The sequence below is a fragment of the Ornithodoros turicata genome, chromosome 2 (assembly GCF_037126465.1).
Source record: "Ornithodoros turicata isolate Travis chromosome 2, ASM3712646v1, whole genome shotgun sequence".
NCBI classification, from domain to species: Eukaryota; Metazoa; Arthropoda; class Arachnida; order Ixodida; family Argasidae; genus Ornithodoros; species Ornithodoros turicata.
Genome location: NC_088202.1, coordinates 11,802,332 through 11,826,795, shown reverse-complemented (window position 1 = coordinate 11,826,795; position 24,464 = coordinate 11,802,332). Strand labels below are relative to the sequence as shown.

The window sequence follows — 24,464 nt, the reverse complement described above, 5'->3', positions numbered from 1 at the left end:
GTATGTGTATCTAATTTCTGATTCAGATGAGTTGTGCCCGTTGAATTCCCCCACAGACACTCGAGTTACACAAAAACGAAATAATAATAATAATAATAATAATAATAATAATAATAATAATAATAATAATAATAATAATAATAAAATAAAGAAATGCACCACGGCCATCGAACATGTAGTACTAAATTTTATTGGCGTGCACATACTTTTAAATTGACATACGGTACATCATTATTTGCCGAATAGAAATTATACATGGTTCACTTAACGCCGACGCACACATATGGAACACGTTGCACGGACACACAACTCATCCAATGCACCAGGCAGTCCCCGAGACTTCAAACAGGCAGTCACCGCAAAGCTCGATCAAGACCATCCTTAGTGACGAACACGACAGTTCCTGAGAAGAAATGGCCGACGAACGATTGTCCAAGGGAGTGACACCAGACACGCTTCGATGTGAGAAGCAGTTGCAATTTTGCACACATGTGAGTGACCGTTGAGACCGTTTGAAACAGCTGTAACCGTAAGAACTGTAACCAGGGGTTGACCTATGGAAGAAGGTGTCCTGATGAACTAACCTCTTCCAATTGCTCTCATCACATAGCGCCTCCATTGGCCTCATGCAGTGTATGAAGTATGTGTCGAAAGCCGGATCCCTCACGCTCTCCATAGAAAAATCCTGGATGCACCCCCGGCCTCTTCTCCCTGTTACGGTATATACTTTGAGGAAATATGCACGTAGCATATTCCGCGAGCAGTGGATATACTCGCAACATTCTTAACGGGGACGAGAAGAATTTGCTAGCATGAAAAACAAAAAGACAAAGAAACAGAGAGAGAGAGAGAGAGAGAGAGATTTCATTTCAGAAAGTTTTATGAAAGCAGTTATGCAAGGCTCGTATGGGCGTCAGTATAGCTGTAGCGTAGTGTGCGACAACTTCACACCACTTATCAACCCTGCTGTTTATTTCTTGTGACAAAAATCCCGCAAATAAAAGCGATAGTCACTATATTTTGTCCTATAGCGAAGGGTAGCATCGGAGCTCTTGCTCAAGAGAGCAATGATCTATTTTTTTCAGAAACGATACGTATGCATCCATTCGTTCAAATTACTTCTTTCATGCTCAAACTCAGCTCACCAATGCACTGCTCTCTGTGCGCTGGCTTGAGGGACCAGTAATGCGGTAGCGTATCTCCAGACGCGCGATAAAACACAATAATAATCATCATCATTAACATAACGTGTTATTTTTATTGAGCAGAACACGAGTGATGATTGGAGAGCAATTGTAGTTTAGGAACCAAAACGAGTAGAGGACAAGGGCGAGAACGACAGGATATGCCGTTTCTGTACTTTGCTCTCTTTCTTTTTTTTTTTTTCTCGTCTGTTTACTTATTTGGTTGGTTCTGTGGATCTCCGATCACGTCCTCGAAATTAGTAACTGAGCGCGTCTCCGCAAACTGTGGCTGATGCAGCAGAGGAAAATGCTTACGCAAACAGTAGCGGCATGTGTAACAGTTCTCCGAAAACGGGCTGCTACGCTCGAACAGTCTCATCTCCCCCATTTGCGACCGAGGAGGAATATACGGAAGCAAACTACCTGGGGTGTCACGTGATAAAGTGTTGACCAAGGGTGAGGTCGCAACGTGAGTATTATGAAACAAGATCTGCCTTGCACTCCCCCTCGGCGAATATCGCTTCTGCCTTCCTCGACGTTCTTTGAATACTAATATTTCCTTCTCATCTCTTTCAAGCCTCTATTCGCCGTACACCGAGCTATGAAAGACGCACTAAGAGGAGATAAATAGGGTCGCCTTTTATATATTTATTTTTCTCTCGCTCCGTGCCCATTCTGACGAATAACCCAATCTCGGCCGTTCTTTTTGGGCCGTGCGTGTTCTGTTGCATGTTCTTCGTGAGCGAGAGTTATCTGTGGATACCACGTTGGATATTTAAGTGCAGTGTCTTCCCATGGAAAGCGACGAGTCTCAAATGGCAGAGCGAACGGGTGTACCAGGTTAGTTTCTTTCATTATAACGCTCTGTGGTGTAATAACTGAGCCAGGTTCTCCCGAGAAATGGAATAAGTGCGTAACAGGCAGATTCGTTTCGGAAAAAGAGCTGCCGTAAAGCAGGTACGTAGAGAGAAAGAAAGAGGTTCCAGAATCCGTTTTAGATTTGGAGAACGAAGGACAGATTGCGATTTTTGACAAATACGCTTCAGTACCGACACCTTTTGCTGATAGAAAGTCTGGTGGTTCTTTCTTTTGTACCATTCTTCCTGTGCAATAAAAAAACGTCGAAAAAAAGAGAAGAGAAACACTGTCAAGGAGCCCGCGTAGAGGGAATCACACACATAACATGAAAAACGGTTAGGAGCAACTAATATTTATTTGAACAAGAACTTTCGTGCAACTTTCGTGCAGTTTTCGTGCAGTTTTCGTGCAGTTTTCGTGCAGCAACTTTCGTGCAGTTCCTTGCACGAAAGTTCTTGTTCAAATAAATATTAGTTGCTCCTAACCGTTTTTCAATAAAAAAAACGGAAGAATAATAGAAAGATCGCTGTATCTTTGAGGCACTGTGCCAAATGCGTGGCTTTACTGGACCTCCATTTAACTTTGCTGCAAAACCCTTTCTGAAGTACTACGCATCCTTTACATCCTCACTTATCCTTGTTGCTTGGTGACGAGGCTATCATCCCTTTTAGCAGAATCTATTAATGATCTATGATGATCTATAGATATACGATATCTATATCATATAATGATCTATATTAATGATCTTCCACTGGCACTGCGTTGTCTATCGGGCCATCTCAGACATGCAAGATCAGGCAGCACTGCAACAGGATCTCTCGAATATCTCGAGGTATTGCTCTACATGGCAGATGCAACTAAGCAGCTCTAAGTGCAAAGTAGTTCAGTTTTCGAGGAAACGCGACGTGTCGCGCCGTCAGTATACGGTTAATAATTTAATAATCCATAACAGTGAAACGTATAAGTACCTTCTCATAACAATCTTTAATGACCTTAATTGGACCCACCATGTAAAACGTGTCACCGCAGAGGCAAACCGTACTTTATGCTATCTGGGACGTAGTCTTCCTCTTTCTACTCCGAGTGTCGGTCAACAAGCACACTCCACCTTTGTGAGACCAAAATTAGAGTATGCTTCTGCCATCTGGAGCCCGCACCAGCATTATTTGATCGACTCTCTTGAGGCCATTCAAAACAGAGCAGCGCGCTTCATCTCACCTTCATCTCATCTTCATACTCTCGAGCCGTCGGTGTCTCCAGCTTGAAAAGTAATCTAAACCTTCCCCCTTTTGTGCCATAGACGACGAACCGCTAGGCTCTGTCTTCTGCATATGGTTTACAATCATTCAACTCTCCATAACAACTTATTTGATTCCCCATACTATACATATCGGACCGATTCGATCATCCTCATAAAATAAAACAAAACACATGTCGCACTAACCGTCGGCAGCATTCATGCATTCCTTCTGCGATCCCAGTGTGGAACACATTGCCAGAACACATCGTAAGCATATTCAACTCGGACTCTTTTCGTAAACAACTGGTTTGTTTTTATTCACGAGACGTCGTGGGATTTGTTCGCTTTTTATCGCCTTTACTTCATTTCTGGTTGTCTACTTTCGCACTGCGACATTGCTGCCTTGTGCGGATGTATTCCATTCCATCCAAGTTTCTTTTGTTGACTATATTTCTGTATGCACACCTTTCATGCAATGCCTTCGAGCATTTGAAGTTATATTAAATAAATGAATACATCTTTAATTTCCTTAGAGACATCAAGATTGTCAACCTCTTGTAGTTTTACACGGATGTTATATGCATTTTTACCCTGTTACTACTAGACATCGTATATAATTTCAACTGATCCCATTCCCATCACTGCTCATTCACAATTTTAAGTACTCACAATTTCATCACTATTTTGGCGCACTGTGACCTTAGTTGTCAGTGCGCGATAAACATCCAATCATCATCATCAGCTATTAAATTTGTAGTGAAGACAGTTTAGTGTTCCGCTATATCGTATAATTATTTTTGCATTTTACTGTACTGGTTACAGAATTTAATCGCACCGCGAACGCTGTCTAGCAATCACGTGTTGTCACGTGACCTCACAAAATCACGGACGGATCTACCCTGCGTTGCCACTGTTGAAATGCGTGTGGGCAACACTGAACAAGCTATAGTTACACAATTGTACTCATCCACATTATCATCAGATTTTGAACGAAGAATACCAATCGTAGTAGATTTCCTCATCTCACAGTGCCGTTTAAAATGCGTTGTGTTACCCAGCGCACGGGTGTAATGTGGTTAAATGCGTGATTTCTGGTGATTTGATAGAATTATGGGGACCACTGTAATGGGAATAACAATCCAAGGCAGTGTAATTAAGAGCAACAAGAAATATTGCGAGACATCGTCCTTATGAATGGCTTTATTTGAAACTATTCTTCTGACGCATTCGACATAATAGCGCATTCGTGCAAATCGACTACTACAAGACTAGTTAAAAGGACATGTGCAGTTGTAGTAGATGCATAGGGTGGATGTTGGCGGTAACTTCCGAAAACAAAACAAGTCAGTCGCGTCTCTCGAACCGGCTGACATCACACTGCTGAGGTAGCATTTTACTGCTTCCTTTGTCGTAATTTTTTAGAGTGCTTCCGATGCGCAGCTTCTGACAGATGTTCACAGAACATCAGGCTGTCGCATTTCTCCATTGCAGCAATCCCCCAGCAGCAAACGGCAGCGGACACACATACTGAGAAACCAAGAGAAGATCTTCCCGGAACAGCACCGCAAGCGGTACTGCCCCGACGACCTTGTTATCAGCCGCGCGTTCAAAGACACGGCCCACCCAGGGGCAGACCGCGTTATCAAGGGGCCCTTCTCCAAATATGAAGGACCGGCTCCCTTTCGCCTCCCTCCACCGCGAAAGATCCTGGCCCAAAGGCGAAAGATCAATACGCGAAGAGAGATCAAGAAAAGACCTTCCCGGAACAGCACCGCAAGCCGAAGAGAGATGGATAGAATAGCCGGACACCCGTTCCTTATGCGATTTTTTACAGACAGCTAGCAGAGGGCCGCTGCGGTGAAGAAATACGACAGTGCCGGTGTTCCGTAATATTTTGTGCCAAGCTGTACTACGGTCCTTCAATACTCTTTCTGGTCAGGAAACTCCGGCGAAAAGTTGGCTTAGGGCGCCCCCCACGACTCGTGGTGGCGCACCGGTCGTTCGGGGGTGGGAAATCGTGTCCGCCGGTGCTTGCGCGTATGGCTTGCATAGTGGTTCTGCGGGTGTTTGGAAGTGTGCACTTTTTTTCTTTTTTGATGCTTCCGTTTTGCGTGCGTAATTTTTTTTTAAATATCCTTGAAGCTTACTGCAATATTTGAACTCTGTTCGTATGTAAGAATGATCTACACAGATCAGGGAGACTGACTCCAGCGCGCAGCATTTCCTGATGACTATATTCTACATCGAAGGGAATCCTTAACTTGACGAGAAGTGAATGAGAGTGTTTTTTCTTTTTTGTGTGTGTGTGTGTGTGTCTACAAAACTGCTATGATTTGGTATACGGGAATATAAACAAAACATTCGCTAATTATTGGAAATGTACAAGGGTACAAGGGTCTTAGGGTACAACTTGCGGGGAAAGACATAGTGCCAAGTCGGCAAACGACCCGTTTACCCGGTTACTTGTTCACATACCAGTTTACATATTTGTTTAGCTGAATCGGAAGTGGGGGAGATGGAAGGGTGATGTTTTTCTCTTTTTACGCATTCTTTTTCTGTTTCCTTTCTTGTTCGCAATGCGTGAACAGTTTCTGCGGCACACATAATACAGACTCGAGAGCTCATTCATGGCTCTGCATAGCGCTAAAAAGCATCGTTTGTATTATAGTATGTGATCCTTGTACGCCCCTGTAATTGTGTCGCTTATTAACTATATAATCATTGTGATGTATTTGATATGTTGTGTTCATGTGATATTACATGGTGTACTAACTGATACCTACTCCCTCATGTAATGGCCTCGCTGTCCCTTGACGGCTCAATAAATAAAAAAATAATTAAAACATGAATAAAGGTACCACTTTGGAGGTTCTTCTTTCCTTTCTCCGAATCAGCGCAAAACGTCAATGCTGTCAACTCGCCAGGGCGCATTCGTACAGTAGTGGAACCTTTCGCTAATACCGCCACACAACAAGGAAATAAACACAGAATAAGGCAGCGTTACGGGGCAACCTTTTCAGCAACTATGCTGCCAGTCGGCTGTAACCGGGAGCCTCCAGCAACCCGGGTTGCTCGGCATCGCTCCCTTGAAACCTTAAACAGACTAACACAAACAGTGAAACCTTGAGAAACAGAATGATATGTTCGTGCACCTGTCAATTAGTGACGGGAGCCACGTGGGTAGCGATGGCGTGATGTGATTTCATTCGTGGGTTCATGGTTTCAAATCCTGCAGAGTCATCTGAGCATTTAGTTCCTTAGTTCCTCCGAGTTCCTTAATGTTGTTTCTGGGTGAAGCCGTGGGTGGAGCTACCAAATCGCACGTGCGAACGCTGTCTCGAAGTGGCAGGTGGGGCATTTCGTCATTACGACGTATCCATTCGTCCTTTTGACGTGGAGCTGATCATTACACACACCTGCGCGCATCGCGATATAACGCACACATGTTATTCTTCCGACGTTGCATTGCGAGTGTGTTGAAATAATGAACATGACTACGGAATACAACTGCTTCCAGTAGTCCATGAGACCCATAAACACCAACCCTTTCAGAGCCCCTTTGAATTTTGACTTCATCTTGTAGCGGGAATCCCTTTGCAGCAAGACAAAAACACACAAACACACACAAATGGCCTACGTGATGGATGTCGTTTTCCAAATAGTGACATTTTTAAAACGTGTTAGAGCTCTGAACCACCGACACACACACTCACACATAAATGGGATGATGATGTGGTGGGTCATTCTCCGCCGTTATGGCGGTACACTGCCCCCATTGCGCTTGTGGAAGAGATGAGAAAGTGATGATGATGGAAAAGTGTCCGGTTAGAGTTCGTCCATTAGTCCAGTGCTGGAGAGGAACTTAACAACAGATCGTAGGCCTTGCATCAGATGTGAGGTGTCCGACCATGGCCCGAGAATTTTGGTTAAGTCGAATTGGCGTTGATCGACGCGTTGGAGAGCAATTTCCATGAGGGCGCGCTCGCGATCGTACTCTGGGCAGACCAGGAGGACGTGATGCAGCTCACCGCGCACACCACACGTGGAACAGAGGCTGGACGCGCCGACACCGAAGAGGTGTTTGAGGGCCGGTGCAAACGCCACATTAAGTCTCATGCGGTGGAAGAGTGTGGCAAAGGAACGCCGCATTCGGCGGGGGAGAGTAAGGGACAAGCTGGGGTCAACGAAGTAAAGCAGAGAGTGGGTGGTGATGTCACGTTGCCATTGAGACTGCATCATGGGGCCAGTGAGGCTTGAGACGAGGTAACGGCGATCCCCCCGAGACAAGATGATGGGGACACGCCGGGTGTACTGGTGCACGCCTGCAGCTGTTCGATCTGCGGCCTCGTGTCCGCTGATGCCCACATGACCCGGGATCCACTGGAAGATGATAGAGTGGCCCTGTGCGCTTGCTTTCTTGTATATTTGTAGAATTTCACTGACCACAGGACTGTGGAAGCCGCGAAGTCCCATAGTTGCCACACATTGCAGTGCAGATCTGGAATCTGTAAAAACGGCCCAGGAGCGAACGGGGCTGTCAGTAAGTTTCCGCAAGGCGAAAAGAATAGCATAAAGCTCAGCACATGTTGACGATGTTTTATGTGAGAGATGATGGTCATCTGAAATTGACTCGGAGGGAATGACAAAGCCAGACGACGAACTTCCCCTCGTGGTTGAGCCGACCGTGAAAACTGCGGTGGAAGTATCATAACACGAGCTCATGATATCGAGAGTGAGCTGCTTCGTCACGCATGCAGTGACGTTGTCTTTCTTCCCTGTTAGCCCAGGCACCGACAGAGAAATGCAGGGCATCGGAAAAGTCCAAGGAGGAGTGCTGGGAGCTGTGGGTGCGACCACAAAGTCAGGTATGCTAGCCTTTAGTTGAGAGACACATGGGTGTATACTGCTGTGCTTGCGTCTCCGAAGCTTCCTAACTAGTGGATGGCGCCGATGGTAAGCTAGAAGGCGGAGGTACTGCCGACACGTTTCCCCGTAGCGAAACACTTCAAGCGGGGCTTCCTTAGCCTCAGCAATGACCATATGGGTCTCTGCCGCCCGAGGGACTCCCAAGCACACTGGGAGACTGCGCGCCAGGAGCCACTGAAGCTTATGGACTGATGAAGGTGGAAGACCATTCAACACAGGCAAGCTGTATGCAAGTGACCCGCGAACCAAAGCTCGGTGGACGGCCAAAAGCGACGCCATGGCACTGCCCCACTTCATGCCTGCCAGATGCCTGATCACCGCAATCCACCGGTGAACCTTGGCTTCCAAGCTCGCTATGTGCTTCACCGAAGACAGCCTTGCGTCTACCGTAACACCTAGGAAGCGATCAAAAGATGCACTCCTCAACTGTACGCCAGCTACTGAAAGAGGGAAGGGATGCATGTTCCTTCTCGTAAACGGGAGTAGCACGGACTTTTCAGTCGAGATGTCCATGCCGGCCGTTGTGAGGTAGTGCTCAATAGTGTTCAAAGCGTGTTGCAGGCGCCGCTGGATGGCCGGACGGGATTTGCGGCTGGTCCATATGCAGATATCATCCGCGTAGATCGAAATTGAGAGTTTCTTTCCAATGCAGCCCCGAATACCTGCCATGGCCACGTTAAACAGAATTGGACTTATTACACTCCCCTGTTGAACTCCATGGGTCATCGATACATGCTCTGTATCCCCTTGACGGGTGCGAACGAATAGTTGCCTGCCATGGAGGAAGTCCTTAATCCATAAGAGAGCTCTGGAGGGTAGGCCAGCTTGGGTGAGGGGATGGAGAACGGAGGCGTGACTCACGGTGTCGTAAGCGCGTTTAACATCAAGAAACACAGCCACCACTGTCTTCATACGCGCCTTTTCTTCTTCCACCGACGTAATGAAGTCAAGAACCGAGTCCATGGAAAACCTGTGCTGGCGGAATCCTGACATTTCCTGCGGGAAGAAGGAGTGCCTCTGGAGCCACCACTCGAATCTGTGGAGGATCATGCGCTCCAACAACTTGCCAAGGCAGCTAGTCAAGCTCACTGGCCTAAAAGAAGAGAGCTGAGAGGTTGACTTTCCCGGCTTCAGTAGTGGGACAACGCGCACTTGCTTCCAACTGTCAGGTACCTTCCCGGCTCTGCAGGACGTGTTCAATACACCTTATATCACTAGTTACCTATCAAATATCGGGGGATAAACAGCCACATCCTGTCCTCCACACCCCTCTGCCCGCCCCTGATGTTTGCCCCCAAACAGCGAAGCTGAAAGGACAACTCATTCGCCTCAGTGTGGTCTGCGCTTTGATTGAACATCGCGGCGCATGCTCCCATTCTCGCCAACAGCATCCGCAAGAAGCTCCCATATTTACAATGGTCCAGGGAAAATGGCAGGTGCCCAAACCACGTGACCTCCACGAGCCACTCAGAGCGGTCAAAATCAGCAGCGCGGGAAATAAGCTCGGCTCAAGTGCGCATGCGCACACCCCCCCTTTCCCAACCTCCTTTTTTCGTCGGGTTTTTGTCTCTCTGTTCTCCTACATTCTGCCCCCAGCCCTAGCTTCGTCTGTTTTTCTTCCGCGCATGCTGTAGACTAATGAACTAGCGAAAGCAGAGAAACAAAGAGCGATGGTGGTTGATAAAACAAGTTTATTTATCCTCGCGAACCGTTTCGAACAAGTTACGGTACATATCTTTTCACGTCTTGCAGCAGGCTTCACTGGAGCTTTAGGTGCTTCGACATTGAAGAGCAGTTCAAAAGCCAATCGCATTTCGCACACCCAGTATGTACAGTTTTCGAAAACAGCTGGGCCAGGTGTGTCGTTGTTGCCCTGCGGGAGCACTAAAAAATGAAATAGAAACAATTTATTGATGATGCTTAACTCTGAACAAAAATCACTCTTATGAATAGGCGATAGATGTTGATTTCGTATTTGAACACCAAAGCACACGTGTCACAAACGTTCGTAGATCGCGATGAATGAACGACTGCGACGTGCATGAGGGGCACCTAGGATAACCACATATAATTTGAATAGCTGCATATCCGAAACGCACGTGTTACGGAAACGCACTGCACTATGAAACGCCTCTGACGTACAGAGTGACTCGTAAATGTTGTACGAAATAGAGTTCTCACGATAAACCTGCGTTACTTTCTCCGGTAACAAAAAGTAACCAAAGTTGTCTTACCGTTCACCTGCCGGACATCGGAAAGAGTGCAGACTTCCTCACGAACGATTTCTGCGTCCTTTGGAGGGGGAATGTACCCAAGCAGCACAATGTACTGAATGTCGAGTGCAATAGGGGTGGACGGGTTGGTGGAAGGCCTTGAACAGACTCGTGCAACTAAAAAACATTGATAATAAATAAAAATACACATACCGTCCCCCACCCCCCTATTGCATTCGACCTTCAGTACATTGTGCTGCAAGACAGATGAGAAGAAACAGTCAACATCCAGGTAGAGGTGATACAAAAGACAACCAACAATGAACACTTCTTTAATGGACACTAGCTTTCATGTAGGAGACTGCATTTTCTTCAGGTGTAAGGGTCCAAGGTCACACTATGTGACAGGCAACGTAGCTTTCTTTCTTTTCTTCCCCTCCTTTTTTCTCTCCCATTTTTTCCTTCTCACACTTGTTCACTCTCGCCATTTACATGTCACACGGTTATCTTGTATGTTGTATGTGTTCATGTATAATATGATGTACCCTTACACCTAAAGAAATGTAGTCTGCTACATGAAAGCTAGTGTCCATTAAAGAGAAGTGTTCATCGTTGGTTCTCCTTTGGAGGTGCAGGGATTCCCAGTCGCGTTCGTCTTTCCGCTGTTGTGATGATCAGCTGGATGTGCCATTTCGTTTTCACATTAGCAATTCGCCGGAATCTAAATCTGAGGCACTGAAAACCCTCTAAACTACCCGCTAGCGTCTGCGAGCACAACCGTTGTGTTCCAAGAGACAACGCGTTGCTGGACATGTCTCCTCCGTCGTTTTGTTTTTCTTTCTCCTCCGTTCGACCGACCGTCCGGATCCATGCTCCTGAGTTAAATGGCCCTTGCCCAATCAGCGCGAAGGAAGACTGACGCCAGCTCTAGGAGACCAATGAGCGTCCAACTATTTACGCATATATTACGCAGCCAATTAGGGACATTTAGAGCAGCTTCGCCAGTAGCAACAATATTTTCGGAGCGGTGCGTTTCGCTTTAGGGCAGGCGGCTGCCAGTATGCAGCGTGTACTAACGTGTCGTCAGAGAACAATGACTATACACCGCGCAGCAGGTGCTTCTCACATTACCTTCGCGGATGAAGTGGCGCCAGCTTTACTTCGCTGTGCTGTATGCTGCTCCAACCAAGTAATGTGGGCATGCCGCGCGTTCCAGCTGTGCGATACCGTGAGTACATAATTAGCCAGTTTTAATACACCTGGAAGAACTCTCTGAAAACGATATGATACAGGAAGTCATCAAATCCAAGCTTAGTAATATGACATCTCTCATTTCAAAGAAACAGAGTGATTGGAGGATAATGTTGTCAGTAAGGTCATCGGCAACACGTTCCAATCTACTAGGGTTGTGCGAATTAGAGCCCTGCACGGGACCGTGCCCCCGACCCGGGCCGGGCCGGGCTTCTTATTGGCTGTGTGCTCCTGGCCGGGCCGGGCCCAGGCCGACACAATACGCCAACACCGCGCGCCGCTCCGGGCAAGGGGCCGACAAATATTGTTTCCGAGAGTCAGGCTCGATCGGGTCACGCAGCTAATTCCACGCAATGGAGGACTATTAGTTCATATCATCACGCGCTTCCGTCATTCCTGTGCATAGTATTTGCAAAAACAAGCAACGGGCACTGCGTTATGCGTATGATTCGATCCTCTATAACATTCTGAAAACCACTTTACATTGCTCCTGACTCCTCACGTATTTCACAAACACGTTCGCAAAGCTTGGTGTGAGGGGTAGGGATTGGGAGGAGTTCGTGAGCAGCACTCTCTACATCCACAAAAACTTGGTAGTGTAACGATAACGCGCTTGCCAGCGTTCGTCCTGGATTTAATTTGGTCTCGTGCTGTTGTGGTCTTAAACCAACCGTTCGCATATGTTTGTGGCCGCGTCTTCTGTTATAAATTTGTGTGATAAGCGCTTGAAACGCGTACGTCACGGCTGGAAATACTAGGCCTTGCTCTATTCGCTGAGTCACCGGACCGGGCCGGGCTCTATGCACAGGGCCATCGGGCCGAGCCGCATAAGAACATGAAGGCCCGGCCGGGGCGGGCCATTTTTCGATCCGCCCCGACGGGGTCGTGCCCGGAAAAGTCAGCCCGTGTAGCGCTGTAGTGCGAATATTCGGAATATTAGATATTTGTACCGAATAACGGTACCGTGCTATTCGTATTTGAACCGAATAATATTTTATCGAATACTCGAATATATTCGAAATTCCAGAAGCTGGCTTCAACTCACGCCTCTGAACGTTGGGCGAAGCCTACTTTACATTTGTGCGGCTCAAATATATTCCGCATGGTTGCTTCACCTCATGCCTCTGAGTGTTAGGTGAAGCTTACTTTACACTTTTGCGGGTGCGGACTTGAATATATCCTGCAAGTTGTCTACGCCCCATATCCCCAAGCGTCAGGCGAAGCCTAGTTAACACTTCTGCCAGTGTTGCCGGGTTTCAGGCATGGTTTAGAAGTGCGGTTTGAGGGATCACTGAAAAGTGCCACCTTTGAGAAATATTTTAGCAAATGTTGGCAGGGAAGTTTAAGTTAGTTTAATTATCGTGAGCTTTAGCTGGACCAGCGATGACATATTAGAAAATGGGATTTCATTCCCGCTTTGTACTGTACAAGCAACCTGCCAGGGCCTGCCGTTCGGCGCCCTCTCCAGGGACGGCGCCCGGGCAATACCATTTAGATACAGAAAGCCTGCCCGCTCGTCGATATGACGTAACAATTAAGAGTCAGCAAATCAGGACCGTGTTTTCAACGGCGGCAGCCAATCACGAACGTGCTTTCCGCGGTCGTAGCCGTGAAGACAGAAGAGCCACCATCGTCTGCGAGTTGTGATTGAACGTCCCCGCGTACTAAATGGTAAAACTTGGAAATAAAGCGCAAAAAGGTCTCAATGTTTCTCAAAACTGGTTTTCTGGAAAGCGTCTTGCACCTTTTGTCTAAATAATTAGGTCTGCAGGTGGTTCCAGGTGAGCCGCAGTCATTTGCGAGTTCTTGAATTCGCAGAACAGTGAATCGCAGTATAGCGGACGAATTCTGACTCTTAATGTCCACGTCGCGAAGGAGGGAGAGGAGGCAATGAGGAAGCTTTCTGTATCTAGGTGGCGTTGGCCCCGGGCGGTTGCCTCTCTAGCCTCACCATCTCTACGGTACATCCCTCTCTCATCGTTACGGCTCTGCAAAGAGCCATGGCAGAACGCTTGGCCTTGCGCAGTTTAGCCTTGTAAAGTCGTGGAAACGATATTCCTCAGTGGCGTTTAAATGTTCTTACCTCCCCTGTAACTTTCCCACTCCTTCTACGATGCAACGCAATTCGTACGTGTTCAAGTGCTGTGTTATGTTTTTCTTCTTGAAATGCGAATGCATATCCCTCGCACTCTATTACCGTCCAGTAGCCTTCCATCGTAAATTAAGGTGGGCGTGCGTCCTCCAGCCCCGTTCTCTGTGACGCACGCTAGAAGCATTCTGTTACGACCCTGTTATGTGTTATGTTATGTGTGTCTATATACCTGTATGTTAACTATCTGTAACGTGTACTACATTTGGCACAAATCTTGCATCTCAAATATTAGCGAGTTTTCTGGTCAATCCATTGAAGACAAAATATATGGTAAGTGATAGATACTTCGACGTATTGGAAATATTTTTCTTTCTCTCTATATATAAAAGCTTTCGAACATACTTGCAGTGCAAGCATGATGCACCTGTAAGATGCATGTGACTATGATGCAGGAACTGTGTAACTATTTCAAACTCGTTTGAAATTTTCACGTGCACGTTAACAGTAGTAGGTAGCAACATATATTAGCTATATTTACCTTCTCAGATCACTGTCATGGTGCAGTTGTGGCTGCTGACATATCCACCACGAAGCTTCAAGAATCTTGAGTTGTTTACTGTAAGAGGTGCAAAATCACTCTCTGACCAGAACCAACACAAATGTAAAGGTTGTGGACGCGCTTCATCAAGTTCGTGGGATGAGCTAACTTCTTTCTTCTCAAGCACAGCGCCATTTATACAAACTATGCAACTTGCTCCTTCACCAGAACTTTCACGAACGACCACAAGCTTCGTAGCCGTTACATCAGCCTCTGAACCAGAAAGGAACAGCAACGCAAACCCTGTACACTTGTTTACGTCGAAGGGAACCCACTATGAAGACGGCGGGGAGACAGACGCCGATATGTCCGTGGGCGCATTATGGTTCTGTCCGCTATCTGTGCCCTTCTGTGCCGACCTACCCCCGACGTCTTCAGCTTCATCATCCATGTCAGGATCAGATGTATTCCTTATTCTTTTGCAAGGCACCGGCGAGTCCATGTTGCGGTCCCTCCTCTTGCGCTGAGCGGCAATTTCTTGGTTAAATACTTTGGTAGTTCTGGGAATATTGTGGGTACCGCATCATCTTTCAGGGTAGGCCGGTCACGCTTCGTCGGCTGGCTCGACCTTGCCGTTCACGACTGGTGCGTTGGCGTAAAAGCGCACAATGTCCCTGCTGGAAATAGTCCAATTCAAAATAGCCCAGAAATCTCATTCGGTTTAAGTGGATATCACATTTACAATTCTCATTGAAAGGAGCCAAAATTTCCCATTCCGAATCGACAATTTTGGACAAATACCATATTGAAAACTACTGTAATTTAGTGGGTTTCAAAGAGAAATCACTAATTGTCAATGGGGATGAAGTGGAACCACGCTTAATCACACCCATTGGAGGCCAGTCTAGTTTACCATTGGCCAATGTGCTGTAGCCCAGATTTTCCCATTAAAGTCACATGGAAATTCTCATTGACGATTCACCTTTTGAATGTGTAATAACATTCGATTCTGCTGCATCGAATGAGCAGAACGCATGTTTTTGCTGTAGAAAGGAGTTACACTAGATGCCGTTTCTGCGTGCACATTTATTTCTTCACACATCACAATACAGTAGATATTAAAATACTACAAGTGGGACATATAAAGGTGAAAGTTATTTCAAATGTTCAAAAGTGTGAATATTCACCAATCAGTTAAAAATCGCTAGCAAGACAGTGAACAGCAAGACTAAAAACTCGATTAGCACTTACATGTTTTGAAAGCATACTGTCCATCACCAACACACACAACATAAATCCACAATCAGTAACTTCATAGTGGTGTGTCCCCAACGTCCGTACAGCGTCGACGAACAAAACAGAATATCTTGAGCACTCAACTATCATGGTCTTCTGTGCTTCGTAGGTGATTCGCGATGTCCCGTCCAGCTTGCGTTTCATGCGTGAAGACTAATCCCATCCAACTTCGGTAAGATTCCGTTCTGGCCACCTACTGACAAATGCCTATGCCAGCTGCGTCGCACCAGCCTAACCTTCGAGAAACACAATTTTTAAAAGATACAAGAACAGCAGCATGTCAGTGTGAGTGGGTGTCAAATATATTACATTACATACCGTTGCTCAAAGCGCGGGAGGTAACACTGACTGCACATTTCGCTCTCCTCCCATCACCGGTTGTAATGCCTACGAACAGTTTTAAAAACATGTGAGACTGTGTAGAAAGAACGGGTATGTTTCTAACATCGATTACATACCTTACAAAGGGGAAAAAATCCTCAAAATGACGCCCGAAATACGCCAACTGCTTGTGAACCACGGCGGAACAAGACGCGCATCCGAACACCTCGGCATTCCGTAACAGACTGACTAATCCGTGTAAGATTTGAGGAAGCGCATGGACTTCCGTGCACTGGAATGTTATACGAATGCAGAAACAATAGCTTAAAGTGATAGGTGCTATGAACTTACCGCGGCACATGTGCTTTTGAGTATATGTTCACGAACATTTGAAATAACGTAGCGAACTATTTTCAACGCTGACGAGCCACTATGCGGTGCGGCACGGAAACGTGTTACAACTCGCCCGCTTCGGTTCTGCGAACGGCGACATCGGCGAACGGCTTGCTCAGTTGATTTGTTCGGAATAAATTTTCATTTGCTTCATTAATTAATTTATACTATGTCTGATTGTCGTTCAATTTTCGCTTGCAATATATGTCGATACGGTGCGTATTCTGGTTTCATTTGTTTGAATCGGACGCGTTCCTCGAATTAGTTCATGTTCTACACGGACGTACGGCGTTCTTCCTAATTATATTATTACTTAATTTGAGAGTGATGATGTACTATTGGTCACCATTACGCTCGTTCCTTCAGCAACTGGCTTCTCACTTATTGTATTGGCGGCCATGCAACATATGTTGGATCCCACTAAATCAATTGGAAAGCAGTTTCTCATTGGTACACATTAGCCCAATTCCTCATTCCTTCTATTGGTGCAGACTGTAATGTACAACATGTTGGATCTCATTAAATCAATTGGAAGTCAGAGTTTCTCACTGACGACCATTAAACCATTTCGTTCAATTGGTTCCTTGCTTCGTGACGTGGTCTTCGCCACACAACACGGCAGAGCCCGGTTTCGCGAAGGCAGCTTCCCTGCTTAACTTCGACTTCAGTCAATGAGAAATAGTCGGCTTTTGCACGTTGAACGAATTCGCAGTCTCATTTCTCATTGAATCTCATTAAAATTGTGGGGAGAAGTCAATGAGATCATGCCGAGTATTTCCAGCAGGGGTAACGCTCATCGAAGTGTCTTTCGCAAACGGCCGAATGCGCTTGTAGAGGCATGTCTGCTCTTGGTATACACTGGTTCCATTCTTGAAACCTTTCTGGGTCCTGCGGAACGGCAAAGAGCGCGAACTTTCCAGTTGCAGAACGGTATCCAGTGTTGCAGCCGGGCACAAAATAATATTTGGTCCGCTGCTTACGTGGCCCAGTCATTCAGGTGTCGTCCCTGTGCGCTGAGAGAACCAAGTCTTCACTTGTCGAGAGACACGAAACGCTAAAAAGGCAAAAAAATAGACGCACGGGCCGGGGACGCAAGCTAAACTTACGGGCGAACGCGGCGAACTTAGATACCTCAGACTCCCAGCACCCACTGGCGGCGTCTTGCAGCGGCGGCGTGCTCCGATGTACGGGAGAAGCGGCGCGGTCGGGGTACCAACCTTTCTAGCTACCATAACAGCGTCTCAGTCGTTAAGTCGCCACGATTTCGGAGCCAGCAGACGATTCTGGCGGGGAGCGGACGCTTCCGGCCTTCCTTGAAGGGGTCGGTCGCCTGACGTCACCACACGCCAGACTCGGCTTGGGGGAGAATGTCGCCGCGGAGCGCATTCTTGCAAACTAATTTTCTCAGGAAATTCGTGCTTTTCGAAGTAACTATTTTGCGTGACAGTTTATGAAGGTATGTTCATATCAAGCGGTGAAAAAATATATGCTCCAAATGATTTCCATGCTCCTTTAAGCCTAACCGCCGCTAAAATGTGTATTTCATTCGCTAAACTTCACGACTTCGACTCAGGGGCGGGTCCAGACACTTCGGTTGTGAGGGGGGTGGGGGTGCGGTTTCTTTGTGAAAGCGCGTATTGGGGGTGGGAAGAAAGGGGAATTTTGATCTATAAACTGATGTTTCGGAGGAATCCCTCGGAGCAGTCACTGCTTCGATTTCGATGAACGTCGAAAAGACGCGATGCTGGCACCTTGTTCGGTAATAGCCTACTCTGAACCACGACTAATTAGACATCGCGGATATGAGCTTCGATTTTGCAATTCGTGATTTTGGTACTGTGGATCTTGAGATTGCGGATTTTCAACGCTGACATATCGTGGCATACCCACACATTTTACGGAACAACAACGCAAATATTTTAAAACTGCATAGGAAACCCCACGGATACTGTAGCGCCGTCATTTGAAAACATTCGAAGGAGAACCCGGCGAAAGGAGAAGACATTCAGTGAGGCGATAAAATATCGAAGGAAGGTTCGCCCGTGACGGACCACTTGTGGCGGCTGGGAAACCTTTGCGATAACAATGTAGGTTGCCCTCCCCCTCCCTGGTACACCACCTGGCGTCTGTGTACATCGGCGAGAGACTCCACGAGTGCACGCACGTCACAGGTGCGTCACATGACATCCTGGCTTACGATCAGCGGGTTGCGATACTTGCGGTCGGTGAACCACATTGCCGCTTAGTACATTGCCAGGTGCTGTGAAGAGCGCAGCGGCGTTAAACATGGGTAAGCGTTATATGTTCTGTACTATACTGCGCGTGGTGATCGACGGCTATTGAGCGGCGTGATTTGATTTTAAGGGGCACCCTGTGGGATTTGCCATGCAAGTTAACAACCGTATGGCGTCCTTAACTTGTTTGCGTCGTCTGGAATTATAGCGTGGTCACGAATTTCCCAAATTGCGTGAAATACCCTGCTTGGCTGCTTGATTGTCGTGATTTGTATTGCAAAGCTTTCTCTTTTTTTTCTAGCTAAAGAAAAGCTAGCTTTTCGGTGTAGGTTTCTGAAAGTTTAGTACGGTGCGCAGAAGGTGCCAAAGTTGTTAGCGCGGAAAGAGGCCGGATAAAATGGAATATCGTATTCCATGCCTTAAGGACTCCGCGTGAAGTTATGCGTATGGGAGCGTCCGGCATCCGTCTCCGCTTGGATGGGGGGGGGGGGGCGCAGAGTTTCAAGGGTTGGTACATTAAGTTAAAAAATGCAAGAGCTAAAACTGAAAAACAAACAAAGAAGAGTTGCACATGCTGCACGCAGTGCAGTACGACACGAGATATGCTGAAACAGTTTTCCCTTATGGCATTCGTTTAATAGACGATTTTAAAAAGATGCGCGCGCCACCAAGCGCGTGGCGCAAAGCAGCATGGGAACTTTGAGGGGCACTGCTCCGTCGTTTGCTTCGGTAATGGTTTACCCCGGCTGACGGTGCTGCTGCACACCGGACGATTATCATATACATATGTCGATACTTTCGGAATGAGTTTCCTGTCAGAGACGTTGAGTCGGTAGCAGTGTATATTTCTCATGTGAATGGGCTTTCCTTGCTGAGAAAAATCTTACCTGCGGTATTCATGCACCATGGAAACGAGCATGCAGATCCTGTATCGCATGTAAGGGAGAATACCAGACACCCCGTCCGATCTCTATGTATGAAAGGGAGAGGCCCCAATAGCCAGATCTCGAGGAGAGCCGTCGCCCCATTGCCCCTAGCTTCCTATGCTCCTGTTTGCACAGGAGGCGCACTCCTCGACTTTGTGACAACAATTCCGTGAAACAACTGCGAGAACAACTCCGACCACTCGCCACATTTTTCAATGAAATAAATAGCATACGGCAATGTCCCTCGCCACAAACATGCAAGCGCGCTGCGCGAAATTGTCATCAAGGACGATATATTCAAGTCTGTGCTACACCCATTACTCCGCAAAAGTGACACACACATACGCATAAAGAAAGGATGATGGCGATGATGATGATGAATGGATGAGAAGTGAACCCTTGCTTATACTGCAGTAAATTGAGTTTCCGCGTAACAGACAACTACAACGAGATAGATGACAACGAGATAGACAACACAAATAAAGGCGAGATCCCATAACAAGTTATAAGAGACATGCTACAGATTACGTCGCTGTAGCCACTGGTGTACCCACCAGGGGGCTTAATCACTTGCACGCGTTAGGAGCTAACGAGAGGCGGGGCACTCGTCGAGAAGGGCACGTGATAAAACACGTGCACGGCGCTCTTCGCGCGATACGTGAAGGGTGTGGGATACGTCACGCGCAATGTGTCACGTGCCCATCTTTTCGAATTTCCCGCCCGCCTTTTTGAATTTCCCGCTGCTCGTTAGCTCATAACGACTGTAACGACGATGAAGCGATTAAGTCCCCTGATCCGTTTACAACGCGGCAGCACTAGCGGCAAAATTATAATTTGTCAAATAAACATGCGTACTTTCGAATTAATGCGGGATATCTGCCTCAAATGTCATACAATTTACAAAATCACGATTTAACCACCGATGGACATAAACACCAAGAGCAGAAAGAGATATTTGCAGTACTGTGTTTTTTGTTAAATATATACAGGGTGATTCACGAACCATGTCATTTGGGGTTTATAAGAAAACGGTAGAACGGAAAAATATGCGGCCCCGTGCGGCAGTTAAGTTTGCCATCTTCAAAAAATACTTTTGTCGGATTTCAGTTTCGGAATTGAATTTCAATCGGAATCAATTTTTGTTGAATTGATATTTCTGAATTGAACTCTGAAATTTGCCTGGTCAGCATAACGTTTTTCACAGAATGAGAAAGCCCGTGACGAACTTAGTCGAATACACCGGCAGCCGAAATCTCTAATGCTACAGAGAGTGAAAAAAAGAAAAAGATTGTGGAAATCGGCTTCTTCTGACGAGCTCAGTGGCCCACGTTCATTGAGATCGTGGCCCACGAAATCGCTCAATGGCCCACGAAATCGGCCGCAAATGTGCGATGAGAGGAGGAGATGCCCCTGCCCAGATGATAGACAGAACACTGCAAGAAAGAAGAGAAAAGGGAAAGGAAGAGACATCGCGATAATAATCTGAGGCTACACAAAATTTCCATTGGTACAAAGCTGTAACAAAAGTAACCGAAGCAGCAGCTCCGCTTTCCTCTTGTTTTTTTTTTTTTTTTAGTAATGTTCGTTGTATTATGTGGGCGAATGCATGTCCTCCTCTCTTCGCGTCTTTGCGGCCGATTTCGTGCGCCGTTGAAATACGCGCGTCAGAAAACGCCGATTTTCACATGTTTTTTTTCTTTTTTTGCACTCGCTGTAGGATTAGAGATTTCGGCTTCCGGTGTATTCGACTAAGTTCGCCGCGGGCTTCCTGATTCTGTAAAAAAAAAAAAGAACAGGAAATAAAAAAGAAAAGAAAAACGCTATGTTGACCAGGCAAATTGCAGAGTTGAATTCAGGAATTTCAATTTATTGGAATTGAAATTCTACAAAAGTATTTTTTGAAGATAGCAAACTTAATTGCCTCACGGGAGCCGTTGACCGCATCTTTTTCCGTTCTATCGCTTTCTTATAAACCCCAAATGATTGGTTCGTGAATCACCCTGTGTGTGTCTGCAGTTCTATCTGCTTCTATCCGTTACCGAACAATGGGCAAGATCTTGATCACATCACAAAGGTCTTGATCACATTGGGATAATAATAGATTTAGGCGGCTGCCTCCCACCTACAAGCTCAAAATTTCATTTTAATAAAGCTGACTTGCCACCCGGGCTACGCGGTTGCCCCGACACCCTCTATCCTTCGTTACATGCCGCCAAGTCTAGCGGATTTTGGCAAGAGACGGGCGACGGGATTGGCGACAAACGACAAATATCTACGGGAAGTACATGCCTTTGCATCCGCTGGTCTACGCGCGCTTCCTTGTCGCTTGTCGCGTGTTATGGGATGGGGGGAGAGATATGTTCAATACTGACAACAACAAAAATAAAAAAAAAGAGAGAGAGAGAGAAGGAAAACGTTAATCATGATGTAGGCTTGCTATTCGCAGTTTACTGTCGGTAAGGGAGTCTTTTAAATAGTTACAGAATGCTGTTAATGCGGCCGTCTGATGTGTTTCATTTTGCCAGGATCCAATGATCTTCACGAAGGAGAGAGGTTGATCATCCAGCTTAGCGAGCGTGCTCTCAAGCCTTGATCGTTCTGTAGGGTACTTTGGGCACTGCATTATTATGTGTAGTGTGTCTTCGGTGGTGCCACACGTGGGACAGTCTGTGGAGTCCGATGGTCTGTAGCGATTCACAACACTCTTGGTTAGTGGCACACCCAGGCGAGTTCGGTGGAGGGCTGTCTGTAAGCTTCGTGCTACGTTCCGTGGGGGTGTGACGGCTAGGTCTGGGTCTGTGAAGGTTAAGTAGTCTGATGAACGAAGATAGGATTTCCACAGTTTGACGGATTTTTCCTTAGCAGTTTGAGTGAGGAGACATTTCGGATCATCTGGTGTGAACGGTATGGACGACACAGTTGCTTGGCTGTGAGCCATTCTTGCTGTGGCGTTCGCAGTTTTGTTTCCTGGTATGCCACAATGGGAGGGAACCCATTGGAGCGTAACCGTTTTTCCAGTATTAACTATGTCCTTATGGGCAACGTAAATTTTGTATTCTATGCAGTTGTTCTTGTCCGGGAATTGTAGCGATTGGACGGCAGGTTTCGAGTGTGTGCGGGTTATCCAGATGGGGTTGTCTGTTGTGCTGATATATTTGGATGCCCTGTATATAGCGTAGAGCTCTGCATTTGTTGATGAGGTCTTGTGTGAGAGCCTGTAGCCTTCCGTCAAAGACGCACAGTGTATCGCACTAGAGGATCCTGTGTCGGAGCATGACGTAAACATTTTCTCAGCCTCTGAGTAAAAGTCGTGAAGATAGGCGACCGTTGACATCTTCAGAGCAACTTCAGGTGTGTTCATTTTCTTTTTCATACCAGGAATATCTAATGCTGTTGGGACAGGTTGAAGTGTCCAAGGAGGAAAGGGTCGGTGGAAGTCCTTCATTTGATGTCTGGGGAGATTCTGAGCTTGGTTGCGAAAGCATGTGTGTAATGTTGAACGGTTTAGCTGTTGAAGCTTGGAAACTACAGGATGAGAACTGTATTATAACCCGTTACTAACACATATGTAAACTAAATCACAACAGCGCCAGGATGTACCTCACATCCCAAGTCATGTACATATTTATTGTGTGTGTGTGTTGTCGCATGTGTCTTCTGTTCTGTATGTATATTATTGTATTCATGCGTTGTTGAAACGCTTTCAAGAAATGGAGCAGCAGACCCCTGATGGGTGTCACTCAGCTCCAATGTTTGTAAATAGACAGGTATTCTCTCTGTCTCTCTACTGTCGGTAAGTATCGTCCTGGCCCTGGGCGCCAACGAGGAGACGTGTGTCAAAGCGGCCAGTAGTGCGAATGCCTCGGCAGAATGACATAAGAGGGAGTTTGAACACGTGCTCAATCGGGATCGGGTGTGTCTTCCTTCCAACGTTTTCTGACGGAAGCTGACGCAATCAATAATAGCTACAGTACCCAGTATATCATTGTTAATAAGTGCAGATGACATCGCCGTTGGGATCACAGGGAAGAACAAAACGCAACTCGAACGTGAAGCACATGAAACAAAGGCATGCTACTAAGCGGTGCTTTGAATCGAGAGGCAGGTGTTCAGCTCACAAAAATGCGAAGACTCATGGAATTACACCTGATCTATGCGCAGAATGCACCAAAATGTACGCATAGAGTATCTCATTATGACTTGCTCTCTAGAGACGTGTCCGCTCTCTCTCTGCAAATTACCCTTGATGAAAAGGAATAGAAAGAAGGAGTTGCAGACACGTGGTTAGTGTGGCTTCTGGGTCGACCGCAAAGGGAACGGTTCAGATGAAAAAGCGTGCTGGAAATCCCAGAAGAACCTTAGACAGCTGGTGGGAAACGCACTAACCAAATATTTTCTGCTGTAATCAACATCAGCGTCACTTTGTTTGCTCATCAGGTCATCGAAACGTCGACGTTCCGTTCACATTCCGTTCACGTTCTGCTGGGTAATTAATTGGTGAAAGTGCTCTTTGCCGTTGGTCCCGAACTCTCTGCACTGTCGTAAGATCCCACTATAGCTACAGGTCATAGAACGGTTTAACAGGGTGTCTACAGACCTGGACCTGGAAAATCGGGAATTGTCAGGGAATTTTGATGTACGACGTGAGGTCAGTGGATTGTCATTGCACACTACATTTCTGCAAGTAGTTGATAACTACTTTTTAACTACAATCAGGTAGTTTAACTACATGTAGTTAACTACTCGCCATCACTGGTGCAAAGTAAATATTCTCCCGTACTGAGCAATGCACAAGCAAAAATGGTGTCGTTACTCGTGGGGCACCCGTCGTCGTCGAATCTCCCCGCCCCTTAATTTCGTTCCAACGTACCGTATGAACACGTGTGCCCCACATAGATGTTTGAAAGAGGGCAACGACATAATTATCGCTCGGTCGGCATAATACCTCACACTACAGCAAATGCAGTGTTGTTATGCGTCGACGTCAAAACA

The 24,464-nt window shown here is 46.5% G+C and overlaps 1 protein-coding gene and 1 long non-coding RNA gene across 4 annotated transcripts in view; one reads left to right on the top strand and one right to left on the bottom strand.

Annotated features, from left to right (window-relative positions):
- Window positions 1–243: 243 nt before the first annotated feature.
- Window positions 244–24,464, bottom strand: part of LOC135385202 (uncharacterized) — a 62,622-nt gene continuing 38,401 nt past the window's right edge. The window contains exons 2-3 of the long non-coding RNA XR_010420343.1: window positions 585–711; window positions 244–536 (exon numbers count right to left, since the gene is read on the bottom strand). This is a non-coding gene — a long non-coding RNA (uncharacterized LOC135385202). The remainder of the gene's footprint in view (window positions 537–584; window positions 712–24,464) is intronic.
- LOC135385201 (neprilysin-1-like) overlaps window positions 1,807–24,464 on the top strand; it is a 142,235-nt gene continuing 119,577 nt past the window's right edge. Inside the window, exon 1 of one of the 3 annotated variants that reach the window (XM_064614398.1) lies at window positions 1,807–2,024. In XM_064614398.1, coding sequence (XP_064470468.1) covers window positions 1,979–2,024 — 46 coding nt within the window. In that variant the 5' untranslated portion in view covers window positions 1,807–1,978. Of the gene's footprint in view, window positions 2,025–11,555; window positions 11,650–18,533; window positions 18,603–24,464 lie in introns of those variants that run through there. The other 2 variants (XM_064614397.1, XM_064614400.1) reach the window with 2 other exon arrangements.